This window comes from Manacus candei, unplaced genomic scaffold (genome assembly GCF_025592945.1).
Source record: "Manacus candei isolate 608988 ecotype Guabito, Panama unplaced genomic scaffold, ASM2559294v1 h1tg000052l, whole genome shotgun sequence".
Classification (NCBI taxonomy): Eukaryota; Metazoa; Chordata; class Aves; order Passeriformes; family Pipridae; genus Manacus; species Manacus candei.
The window spans coordinates 2,948,658-2,962,117 of record NW_026138100.1 but is presented as its reverse complement, the minus strand read 5'-3'; the positions used below and the strand labels follow the sequence as shown (position 1 = coordinate 2,962,117).

Here is a 13,460-nt window from a genome sequence, read left to right as displayed (position 1 = left end):
GAGGGTTTTCGCAGCCTTAGCAGCAGAGAACCTGTCCCAAGCAAGTGCACAGGAGATTCAATGTTTAAGGCAGCAATGCTGGGGAATGGTCAGTAGTAGGCTGGAGACCAGAAATTCTGTCTCAGAGGACAGGCTCATATCTGCCCTCTCTCCTGCTTATTTGCATATATCCACAGAATAAAATGTTCAGATCTGCATATTCATCATTTGACCTAAATAAAAAAAGATAAAAGCTCTCCCCAAACACATTTTTTTGCTTAATAAAACCTGTAGGACCACTGAAAACCAGGCCTTTTATTAGGGTGTATAAGTGCAATCTTATCTGTGTACCTTAAGGCGAGTGTGACTGTAAGTTGTCTTCATATTCAGAATTACTGTACCAGAGAAACGATCTCTAGACAAGAATCAAGACAGTCTGGTAGTTTAATAACTGAATAATAGAGATCAGCCTTTAGGACCCAGCCTTGAGCCTGACATCAGTTCTCTGTGCATGAGCTTCAAAGGAAACCATATTTAGTCCTCTAGGACTGTAAAAAGATTGTTTGAACTTAGTAAAACACATGTGTAAGTATTGGCAGGCTCGGGGCTTTTATCCTCAATGAATACAAATGTCTTACTATGTTAAAAGTCATTATTGTTTAGAAATAATAGATGCAAATATTTTCAGCAGATAGCCTTTGAATTATGCTGGTTTGAGTTGTTCATTATACTATACAACTTTTCTTTCCTTCTATGTATTCTGAAAGGATACTAATATATCTTTCAAAGAGTTTAGGCTTCTTTGTCCTTTCTTGCTTTTGAAAGGAGAAAAGTGTGTTTCCATGTCAACTAACACATTTGTTCCCATATATTAAGACCATCATGTAATTGAGATTTTTTTCACTGCAAGTGATGACTGATTGAAGGACAAGTAGATTCCTGTTGAATAGACTTAACTGGTTAGAGTTTTAAAATGCAAATCATCTGCCCACTCTCATTTGACCATATTCTATAATATGTAAGTAGATAGTCCTGGATAATGTGGCTGCAGCATTAGTGAAATGGACACCCGATTTTATTCTGCAGGAAGGCAGAATTTCTGAGACAATTAAGTGATCACAGGAGGAATTGGAGTTGCTGCTGCAGAACAGATAGCCTGACTGAGGTGAGAAAGCCTCATCTCAGACAGGTTCCAGCACTAGGAAGGTTTAGGCCAGACAGTCCTCAGTAGGCTGCCCTCTACCTTGTAAGTGGTCACCAAGGTGACTTCATGCCTGGTACTTGATTGCCTGAGAAGTCTGAGGAGATGAGATGATGGCCTATGGACAATTTCCCTCTGCTGCCCATTGCCTGCTATGCTGCTTTGTCCCTCTCAGGTTTGCATTCCTCATTACTTGGCTGACTATGAATGTTTCATTTAAGCTTTTGGTATTTATAGGGCAAGCTGGGTGGAAGCACTGTCACTTTTTTCTCTTTTTTTTTCCTCTGTTCCTGAAGAAATTCAGGTGATTTTCCCTCAAGAAAAAAAAAAATCACTGAAATTGTTGACCAGTCGAGATTATAAATCTACCATGTCACTTAGTCTATTACCTTTCTGGAGCAACAAAGCTGCCTGTGAGGCAGTTCCTATAAAATCTCCTGTTAATCAGGAGTGCTCAAACCTTTGAAAAGTTTGTCATTTTTTTGCAGTTAACAGTATTTCCTCTAAACCGTTTAATTATACCTAAAAGCAGGAAAGAAGCAGGAGAGTCCTTGTAATGGTGATGATATGGCACAGACACTGTATGATGGATCTCCCGTTAAGAGTGGCAATTTCTCTTTATTTATTGTAAACTAAGGAACAAAATTACTTAAATAATTTCTACCACATACAACTTGGGAGAAGGGGGAGAGGGAGGAAAACCAGAATGTATAAACCCATGTATTTCAATTTACAATTCCGAGTGAATAAACTTAAATTATCATAACACAGCTTCAATCATTATAATACCACTCTTTTTATTGTAAGAGCCAAAGTAATTAATGTGTGTATTTATGATCCTTGTCTATGATTAGTTTTCTGTCACAGGATGTGGTGAGTCTGTGCTGTTATGACTGTATTTTATTTAATAATATTTTCCTACACAGTGCTGAACACTTCCTGCTGAAGCAGCTGAATGGACAAATCCATGAAGATATCTTTCATTTTCCCTGACAGTGAATGATGTTTCCATATATAAACACAATAATAGAGTCATTACACGTGCACTCACATTATCATAGCTGCTGTGTGCTCAGTGTTATTCAAAACAAGGCAGGAAGCCAAATCTTCCTAGTTCCCATTTTGATTCAAATTGTATTTGTAATAAAGGGATTTTCATTCAACCTAAATGTAGTTTCATCCTAGTCCAACAAACCTCCCCACTTTTTTTTTTTTATTATTATTTTTCCTTTATTGTAGGTCACTCAGTCTTGATACAAGTGAAATTCTCCTCTGGTGGTGATAACAGCAGTGCTACTCAATGAACTATAACAAGGGCTCTAAATGCATCTCCTCTAGCATACCACAGTGATTTGCAAAAGTGGGAATAAATCAAAGCAGTGAAGAGATGCCATGTTGAGCCAGAAGCTAAATGTTACATCTTGTTGCATGAGACTGAGGGGAGAACAGATCCTGTTTTTCTGGCAGCACAATATCTTTGTGCTTGTTACCTCCAATCCAACTGCATTGAAACAATCATTCAGAATCTGCAGGAAATTGTCACCTCTTTCTTTCATGCAATGGCAGCTGGTATTGGTGCCTACACACATTTCTCATTTCCTTCAAGATTTTCAACACACATAAAAAAAAGGAGCTTAATTTATATTAGAAAATGTGTCAGCTTACCCCTAGGCTCAGCATGGGCGCCAAGGGAAAAAATAAAAGATAAGTGCCTCTAGGTGAACTGGCAGAGGCTCTAATTCTCTACTCACTCTACTGCTACACAGTATGCACCACATTAATCATCTCACATAGGCAGGCATTTAAAAAAATGTCAACAATTTTAAAACAAAGATGCATTGCCCTAAACTTAATAATAATACAATAATAATACAACTGTATCTTGTAGAACAATCTCAGTTCACACATACTGTATCCCCAGTATAAGATGTATAAAATAATATTGGAGTCTTCTGTCACATAATTTTTATTGTTCTGTTGCTTTTGTCTATACAGTTATGTCCCCTCTAGTGGGCATTTTTGTATCTGTGGGTAAGTGTACATATATAATGTTGTCATTTTTTATTCAAGTGCTAACATACACAGGATGTTTTCTACCTCCCATTTTTATCATGTGGCTGGATAAATGTGTTATGTGATCCTGGTGAACTCTGTTATGCCTCAGACCAATTTGAATATAGTTTAACTTTCTGTGCTGGGATATAGGGAAATATTTTTCTCCCTTTAGTAGCTTATCAGAATGTTACATGATGGGGAGGGAGCGGATGACCAACAATCAAATGAGGAAGTGGTGGACAAAAGCAACAAGTAACTTGTGTAGGATGATGTGAACAGGAGAGATTTCACAACCAACAAAACAGGGCAGAAGGAGGCCTACTCCAAGGGGATCCACACAAACAAACATGTGCCTACGGAAAAGCAGGGTGGGAGAAGCTCTAACACCTCTTCTGGAAAAATCACATGATTGGAGGCCTTTTCTGCAGTGCCTGTACACTAATACACATAACATGGAGAGGACACTGGAGGAATTTGATGCTTAGAAGTATCCCATGCAGTATGGTCCTAAAGAGAAGAGAGATCCAGGAGAACTGGTGGATTTTCAAGAATCACCTTCTTCAAGTTCAGAAACGATCCCTTTTGCTGTGGACTAAGTCAATCAAGTGTGGTAGGAGGCCCGTATGGTTGAACAAATCCCTCTTGACAGAACCAAAGCACAAAAGGAGGCATACAGGAGATGGAAGAAAGGGCATGCGATGCAGGGAATATAGAGACAATGAGTGTGCTGGGATGGGGTCAGGGAAGCCAAAGCCCATTGGGACTTGAATCTGGTGAGAGATGTGAAGGGCAAGAAGAAGAGCTGCTATGCATAAGTGAATAGCAAAAGGAAGATTAGGAAAATGTTGGTTTGCTTCTGAATGGGGTGCTGACTGGTGCTTAGGGCCATGGAGAAAGGTGGAGGTACTCAATGCCTTTTTCATCTCAGTCTTTACAGGTAAGGCTGACCTTCAGAGATCCCTGGCTTCTGAGGCAAGTGGGAAGATCTGAAGCAATTCATACTCACCCTTAGTGAAGAAAGATAAAGTTAGGGAGATTTTAAACAACTCCATGGAAACTGATAGGATGCATCCACAAGTGCTGAGGGAACTGGCCATTCTTTATTTTTAAATAGTCATGGTGATGGAAGTTCCTGAGGACTGAAAGAATGCAAATGTCACTCCTCTCTTCACAGAATCAGCTCTGAGCAAGAAGCTTGGAGGAGATGCTGGGGGTACATTCCCCCCTCACTCACTCTGTCATGAAACTTTTTCCTGCAGTTTCAGTTGCATGTCTCAGGAGATCCATTTGCTGAGTGCAAAAATTTCTGGAGTGTCCTTAGCATATCAAACCTAAGTACATATTAGCCTATGGCATGCACAGCCACCATTGCTGTGGAAATGACAGGTTTAAATGGTTAATTTGGTAGGGCAAAAGGAATTCATTGGACAGTGTGTATATAAATAGTATTGCTATGGCACAAAAGGTGATGTAGATATGGATGTATGTGCAGTGAGAGACTATAGGAGTGTAAAGTCAGAACACCAGGAAGGAAAATGCTTTCAGTGGGCATGATTTAAACAGTAGGAATGTATCACCTGCAATCATACACAACAGTGGAGTACAGTTCTAAATGTCCATTTTACTCATGCCTTTTTCTTCAAAGTTAAGTGATTCGGGCTTGTTTTCACACAGGTATAGAGAGATTCACAGCATCATTAAGTAAGCAGTGGAGAATTGGCCTTTCAGTTCTGTGAAGGAAAGGATAAGGAAGGGGTCCAAATCTTTAGCTGGCATAGATAGCATTTTTCTACTGAAGTCAATACACCTGTTTCAGTTTACAACTCTTAATATCTGGCATAAATGCTGCAGAATGAGTAGAGGAGGAGAAAGTGAAGGGAAAAAATACAAAATTTGGTAATACTATTACATAGTTTAGAAGTACAACCTAGAAACTTTCTTTGTTATAGTGAAACTGAACTCCTCTTGGATCAACTGACGAATATGAGTGGCATGTCTTTTGCAGGATCTTAGAGAGAGTCTTGGGTCCACAGAAGAATACGCCAATACTGTTGCTGTAATTGCAATAACAACAAAAACATGAGAATAGCAGTGTAAATGAATAAACTGTACCTTTGGGCTGCCTCCAGCTTTGCATCCTTTGAAATGGCTTTTTGAGAAATACATTTGAAAAATTTTGTGTTAGTGTATACTTTGTGTTATGTACTGTATAATCTGTGTTACTGTATTGCAGTATAATTATTTTAATACTTTAGTGTTTATTATATCTTACTACATTATTTATTAGGATTGCTATATTAGAGGTCACAAACTATTTTAAGTGGTAGCTTTTTGGTTTTGATCTTCATAGCTTTTTTTAAATCAGAGAAGCAAACATACTGTTTGTGCTGAAAATTTTAAATGCTTTTTCTCCAGATAAATTAATTTTTTTTCCTAAATGCTCAGTTGGTTCTGAGTTTTCTTCGCCCCCTCCCTAACACTTTTCTGCCTACAGACAATTTTAAATGGCTGATTTAATAACAAAATTTGTAAATATCTACTTCTTATAAAATAAGAACAAGACAAATGTAAAAAACAATTGTGTTCATATGCACGAGTGTTATAGGGAGCTGGTAACCTGGTTACCTGCTACAAACTGTCTAAAGGTTCTGCTACTAAGTACATTAAATGTATTGTTTTAAAACATATAAGCAGACAGGTTAACACACGTGCTGTGCTACTGGGGCAAACTCAACCTACATAAGCACAGTGCAAGTGACAAGTGAAGCATGAGTTTCAAAAAATTTCCTGCTATAAAGAAAGGGCTGTAGGTAAGATTTTTGTGCCCAAGCCATAGCCCCCAGAAGTAGTAAGCATATTGCTCTGCTGCTGGATTGCACTAAGTTTAACCTGGAGTGGTATATTCCTGCTAATCTACTAAAAGACAGTATTGCAGTGAAGGGGAGCTCTATCAACCTAGATGCAGAGACCAAAAATGTAGTCGGTTTGTAAAGCTAATTGTTCCATCACACAGTAGAAACTCTTCAGTTCCTTTGCTTCTTGAATCCTCTATAACAGAGCAAGAGATAGGGTATTTTTTTTTCTCATATGGAATCCCTATTTCATGCAAGGTTTTCATTAAAAGGTTCGACACTGATCATAAACATGGGCATATGCAGATTTTTCTGTCTGTTTAGCACTGTCTTTGTTAGGGACTACCTCAAGATCCAGTATAGAAAGTTGCCCATCTCCCCATCGAGCAACAGAAAACCATTTTTTATGTCATCTGTACTTAAAAGTAACTAGCAAAAAGTAATGTTTCAACTATAACTTTAAAAGCTCTGTTTATGCAGTAGAATCCCTATGAAAGGTCTTTCAAAAGTCATACTTTCTATTCTTGGCCTTTTTATGGTTTTAATCTTTCATATTTCCTGATTGTATTTATTTTGACCTCCATCAAATGGTTTCTCTATTACTGTTATTTTTGCAATTTTATGGTATTCTTGTAGCTTACTGTATTCTCTTTGATCTCCTCCCTTTCAGCTTTTTCTTGGGTCTTTTTCATCTTTTAAAAAAAGTTTTCTCCTTTTTCTTTTTGTATCTCTGTCTCCCAAGTGCAAGCCTTTATTTTGCGTTAGCAGGTAAATGTTTGGAAATCATAAAGAGTCACAAAGATTCTGGAATTTTGTACTGCTGAACACAAAATATTTCAAATTCTTGCTTCAAAGGCTTTCAGGAACAAAGAAGCTTTTCTCAGACCACCAGCAAATGCACCACGTTCAAATGAACTCTCTTTGCCAGCAGAGATGAACTAATAACAGAATAGCAAAGTCTTGCAAGAGTAGCCAAATATGTTAGGGGAACAAACATCCCTGACATCATAAGAAAAAAAATCACAGTTTATCTCTTTAATAACCATCTTCAAGGGAAATTAATGCTACTTTGTCCTTTGTGCAGAACAGTAATTGGATTGTGTGTTTCAATTATATCTGGACAAAGGCCAGGATATTGAAATACTTCTAAATATTAGATTTTCTTGTCCAAAAATTAGATTTTATTGGCATTCTCTTTCCGAGATTTCTTCATTAAAAGCTTCATTAAGCATAAATCTTCTTTCCACACAGCAAAAAAGAAGAAATTATTTTAAAAGGGTCATTTAGAAAGGTTTGCTCTCCCCTCCTCCCACTGTTTATACTGAGAGAAGAGTTACCTAACAAGGTTAGAAGCCAGCCTGCCTTACCTAGGATGGTTTTCAGCTAGTTGCTTGAACTCATTGTCCCAGTTTGGCCTTCCATAACAGGTTTTCTGTCTCAAACCAGTAATTACATCCATCTTGTCATCACAATGTAGGGCTATGTGAGTAGCCTAAAGGCAAATTTGCAAGATAATAATTTTAGAGTCAACAACATATACTCCAAGTAAGAGAAGAAAGCAATAATGCTACTTCGCCGTGAAAGATGGAATGAGGGAAGAGAAGCTGTGTAATTATCAAATGGTAGGAGAGGAGAGGCGAGGTGAGGTGAGGCAAAGAGAGGCAAGATGAGGAGAGGAGGGGAGGAGTATTCAAGAGTTTGCAATATGACTAGAACTGTAAAAAGCACTTCCAAAAGTACCCAAGACCTCAGGAGGAGCTCAGTTTCTTGATATGAAATATTTGAAATGAGTTGAGATTACATATCTGTCTTTACTGACCTGGGCCTAGTGACTTAATCACTTTTAGAGGCAGGTCTTAGATTTCCAAACCTCTTCTCAACCTTTGAATATCTCACCCTACACTTCCTTCATTACAGTTCCTGAAGTGACACTCACCATTTTAAGGCCAAGTTGGAGTTTAGGAAAAAGAGCAAAGTTTACTGTAAGAGAGTTTGACAATAAAAATTAGCAAGTACATGCACCTTAAGTAAGTCCAGAGCATTCTGCTGATGAAAAAGACAGTGGATGTATCAGCTCAGAAAGGGTAAAAGCAGGGTCCAGTAGGGGGCTACAAAGATGATTAGGGGTCTGGTGCATCTGTTCTGAGGAGAGACTGCAGGAGCTGGGCCAGTTCAGCCTAGAGAAGAGGAGACTGCAAGGGGATCTCATCAATGCATATAAATATCTCATATATGCTAAGAAGATGGTGCCAGACTCTTTTCAGTGATGTCCAGGGACAGGACAAGGAGCAGTGGCCGTAAACTAAAACACAGGAAGTTCCACCTCAACATGGGGAAGAAGCTTCTTTACACTGAGGGTGGCAGAGCACTGGAACAGGCTGCCCAGGGAGGTCGTGAATTCTCCCTCTCTGGAGACATTCAAAACACACCTGGACATGTTCCTGTGTCACCTGCTCTAGGGGACCCTGCCTTGGCAGGGGTTTGGGCTGGTTGATCTCGAGAGGTCTCTTCCAGTCCTAAGAATTCTGTTATTCTGTGTAAAACGCTCAGTGTTTTGACTCTTCTCCTGAGGTGGAGGCAGGTGCAGAAAGCAGATCAGCTCAGGTGAAGCACTGAACTGAGCGAGCTGCACAGCTCCCAGTGCCAACAAAAATCCTGATTTCATGGGCATTTACTGTCCTCCATCTCCTGTACTACACCCATTACCATGCTATCTGAGTACTTCCCAGATGCATTTAAAAACAAAATCCACCATCGCTCCTAATTGTACTGCTATTCTGTAGGAGTAATATGCTTGTTTCCTCTACAGACTATCATCATTACCATCACTATCAAGAAATTACCAGAGGAAAGCTAAGTTTAAAAACAGGCTTTGCATTTAGTCCAGGCCTTAGCATCATCATCTTTTGCAGAAGTGCTTGCTGAAATTTAGATCCATTTCCTGACGGTACTGTATATTTCTTCTGCTAATGAGTCTTCCATGTTCCTTACCAACACAATTATTCTTGTCAAGTTGTCACAAGAGGTCATGTTTCTAAAAGGTTAGTTAGTTCTTGTTAGTTAGTTCTTGTTAGTCTTGGCCAATGCCTTGAAGGACTTGGAATAGTCTAAGAAGGAAAGTGTTTGGTGAGAGTGGGAGGTAGAAAACTGCAGGATTTGTTAATTGTTTACAGCAATTACACTGAACAGATGAGCTGTTTCTGTTCTCATTAAGTGGAACTTTCCCACATGAGGATTTTTGGTGTTAGCCTTTGCTATAGCTCACAGCATTAAAATTGCTTAGGAATCTCAGGGGCACTGCAAGGAGCAATAGGCTGAAACATGAGTGCTTGTCCAAGCAGAGGCAGACATGTGCCATATCTGCTTGACCATCTGTTGCCAACACAGAACCTGCAAAGAGCTCAAAGCATTGAACAAACATGTCTGAGGAGTAAACACCTGTCAGTAACGGAGGGTGTACTAGGAGGTGTAAATTGCCCATCCTTCTTGGGTTCAGCTTCACTTGACCACTGATAACCTATGGTGAGACAGGGAGAGAACGCACAGAACGTTGTTTCGTTTTTTGCTAAGGGAGAAGTAAAGCATCATCCAAATATTACTGGTGCTGAGGCTCAAATTTAAAGGAGTGATGAACAGGAATTTACTAAAAATAAGTAAGTCCTGTTAGATAAGGGAGCTTTGTGGATGTTTGAAGATGAGGCTTTTACTGAGCGCAGTGCCCAGGACTTGGTCAGAATAGGGGAAACAGTCACTGAAGAGCATTCCTCTTCCCCTACAGCCCTGTAGAGGTGGGATGCTAAGGGGCTCTAGAAGCAAGAGCAGTACCAGTGTAAGCAAGGAGGCAGCACAAGACACCAAAGCAGTGCTGACAGGAGACTGGATGATGGCGTTGAAGAGAAGAAGAAGGGACTTCAGAAAAGTGCAGAGCGCATGAGTGAAGAGAGACAGGTGCCCCAGCAAGAATAGTTGTTTACCTGACTTCTGGCCTGATGTTTGCCCAAGAGGGAAGTGAGATTATGATAGTTGAGAGATAAGGGCAACTTTGTGTTTTGTTAGGTTCCTCAATAGCTTCTTTCAAAAGAGGTTTTAGGTAATACCCTGTAATATTGCTAATGCAGAGTGGTGGTTTCTATAACTGCCATATACTTCACAATGGGAGTAGATTTTTCTGAATACAGCTTTATGCACATACCTCCTTACTTGACAGAAACTCTAAGGAAAGCAGAAAGAAACAATGGGGTTTTTTGTATTAGCAGAGGCAGAAAAGGAAAAGCTGTATGAAATTTGTATTTTTTTTCATCTCTACTAGACAGTCCTTCATTCAACAGAGACAGCAGGAAATAAAACAGTAGAGCAAAGACTTTCCTGTGAGAGTTTTTCTGGCAGGAGCCTAACTGATCACTGCATGGTCTGAGTGATCCATTAAAAAAAGGAAAAAAAAAAAGAGAATGAGAAAATCAACACATTTGGGTTTAGGTAAAGACCAAAGAATTTCAATAATATTGACCCAGTCTAAGGATTACGTGCCTGAGGTGAGATGATCCAATGAAATTATGAGATGGCAAATTTAAAGTCAATCAGAGAAAATGTCTTTTCAAACAACATGAATTAGACCACAGAGCTGGTTGCCAAAGTGTTCTAAGCACAGCAGGTTTCAAAAGTGCACTGATCATATATGTGAACAACAGAAGTTATAGTAAATAATAAGAGTAAACAAAACTGACATTTTTTATACAGTCCTCCATATTTCTGTTCAAAAATGCCAGAATCTAATGAAAGGCTGTTCCAAAGATGTGGACAAAACATCCCTTCACAAGCTCCTGAAAGGCTCTGTGCACTTTTCTGTGAGACACCTGGTAATCATCTTCATGCAAGACAAAAATCACTGGCTTGATTACTCCATTCCTGTTTTCCTAAATGTGAAGTGAAAACAGACGGCTTAGTGTCTTCATATTTACAGTTTTTTGTCTCTCTGCTTCATCCGTCATTTATTCAGCTGTTCCTGTTCCGTATGTTACCATACTGAAAAAGCAAGGTACGTTAACTCAGACTTGTAACAGTCATTATTACCTGACTTTCATCCCAGCCAGTAAGAAATATATGATAACTTAGAAAATCATTTTTCCATTTTTCAGTCATTTCTGTTTCCAAATGGAACAGAAGATCAGCAAACCACTCAAATGCTGATGGGTCTCGACAAATCCAGTAAAAGTAAACCTGTAAGATAAAATTAAAGAGATTTAACAAAAAGCAAACTTTCAATAAAACTTCCTAATGACTGTCTCGACTCATTAACCATATAGAGTGTGACTCTTCTCCACTGTAAATTTAGACATAATTACACATCATTTTGATGATGTAGTTTCTGTCTTCTAAAAATTTAATTTTCCTCTTAAACCATAAATGAATATATTAATGTGTTAGTGAAGATGAACATCTATGTCATGTTTATGCATGTCATGTTTAAACTGGAGCATATAGTTCCTAGACAAATGTGACACTATAATTTTAAAGTTGCCAAATGTATAAAATGAACGAATATGCTATGATCATTTTTCTATTGGTTGAAAACCTCCTCTCTATGAAAAATTGACACTTTTTTTCATCTAGATTTCTCTAGTTTCACTTTTCATCTTGTTTTGTTGTCTATTTTATTGGAGAACCTGTTATTAAAGTTTTGTTCCCCATGTATACATTAGAGGCTGGGATTAAGTCATCCTATAATCCTCTCTATGGCAAACCAAACATTTCTGGGATCTGTTACGGAGAAGCATCCTTTAATCATTCCTATGGCTTATTTCTGTCTATTCCTACTCTACTGCAGTCAATCATAAATATAGCAATGAGTTTGATTTGGTTTGGTTGGTTGGTTGGTTTGGTTTGGTTTGGTTTTAAGAAGCTAATTTATTAATATCTTGGCATAAGGTAATGCTTGCATAGGGAATAAAATCTCTCAAAACAAGATGGTTAGTCACTGTCCATGTGGTTATGATAATTTCCATTTCAAGAGTCCTTCCTGTGGCATCTTCAGCTGGAAGCACAGAATATGCTGAGTTGGACCCACATTGATCATCAAGTTCAACTCTTAGCCCTGCACAGGACCATCCCCTAGAGTCACACCATGTGCCTGACAGTATCATTCAAATGCTTCTTGAACTCTGTCAGAATTGGTGCTGTGACCACTTCCCTAGGGAGCCTGTTCCAGTACCCAACCTTTGAAGAACCTTTTTTTGATATCCAACCTAAACCTCCCCCATGCAACTCCAAGCCATCCCTTTGGGTCTTGTCACTGGTCACCACAGAGAAGAGATCAGTGCCTGTACCTCCTCTTCCCCTCAAAAGGAAGCTGCAGACTGCAATGAGGTTTCCTCTCAGTCTCCTCTTCTCCAGGCTGAACAGACCAAATGACCTCAGCCACTCCTCATACGGCTTCCCCTCAAGGCCCTTCACCAGTGAGACTCCACTTTTTCTGCTCAGTTTTTATAGCTAGCTGACACAGGGACCACTCCAGCATGTACAAGATCTAATGTGATCTATTGTCTTAACTGCTTACAAAGCATCTTCTAACTAATTTACTATGTATAAAAGGCTGTCCTGTGTGACCACTTCTGCAGGAATGGTTTCTGATGACCATTTGCAAATGTCTTATCTGTGTGCAAGTTAATACATTTGCAACAGGAACTGTGGAGCATCAGGACTGGTGAGATTCCTCCCTCAGGATCTATCAATGCACTGAGTCTCAGGCCCTCCTATGCCCATCAGGAATTATTTTAGGGGGTCTTCAGCACAGTCATAATTTCCTACTTGGACATCTCCTCTAGCAATGCTGTGCTGTGGAGAAGACAGTAATTTGAGATGTTTCCTATATCTGAGTGCATTGTAAGGGACCATCTGTGGTTTCTGTAAGAAATATAAATGATGTATGATCACAGACACAGAGATAAAGCATTCAGGGTTAAGCAGGGTATTTTTACAGCCCAGGAATAGGACTGTCTGTGGAACTTTAGTACCAACCATCTTGGCCGTTTGATTTTTTCCCTTCTGTTTCAGTATTTTGCCTTAAATATGACCTCATTGCTTTGCGTAGGGAGGTTGCTGCTGATTTACTCTGGCATAGATTATGAGGAAAAAGCAAGCCCGCTGACTCTATTGCCTTTCTTTTTTTTTTTTGTGGCCAAAACTGGCATGATTTTAAATTACTGTAACTAGGTAAGATTTATTACCTTAACCTTTATGTAGTTTTTTGCATCTGAATTCTGAAGTCACCACTTGCTCTACATCCTCAGCACCTTGAAAATCAGCCCACTGAGTGCTGTCAGTCTGTGTCCCACCACGGCTGTTGATTTGTAGAGAGAAATTTCTTCCCCCACACT

At 39.1% G+C, this 13,460-nt stretch overlaps 1 protein-coding gene across 1 annotated transcript in view; it reads right to left on the bottom strand.

The window, feature by feature from the left end:
* Positions 1–4,643: 4,643 nt before the first annotated feature.
* Positions 4,644–13,460, bottom strand: part of NOX3 (NADPH oxidase 3) — a 37,942-nt gene continuing 29,125 nt past the window's right edge. The window contains exons 11-13 of the mRNA XM_051801682.1: positions 11,158–11,304; positions 7,455–7,579; positions 4,644–5,289 (exon numbers count right to left, since the gene is read on the bottom strand). Coding sequence (XP_051657642.1) covers positions 5,163–5,289; positions 7,455–7,579; positions 11,158–11,304 — 399 coding nt within the window. The 3' untranslated portion in view covers positions 4,644–5,162. The remainder of the gene's footprint in view (positions 5,290–7,454; positions 7,580–11,157; positions 11,305–13,460) is intronic.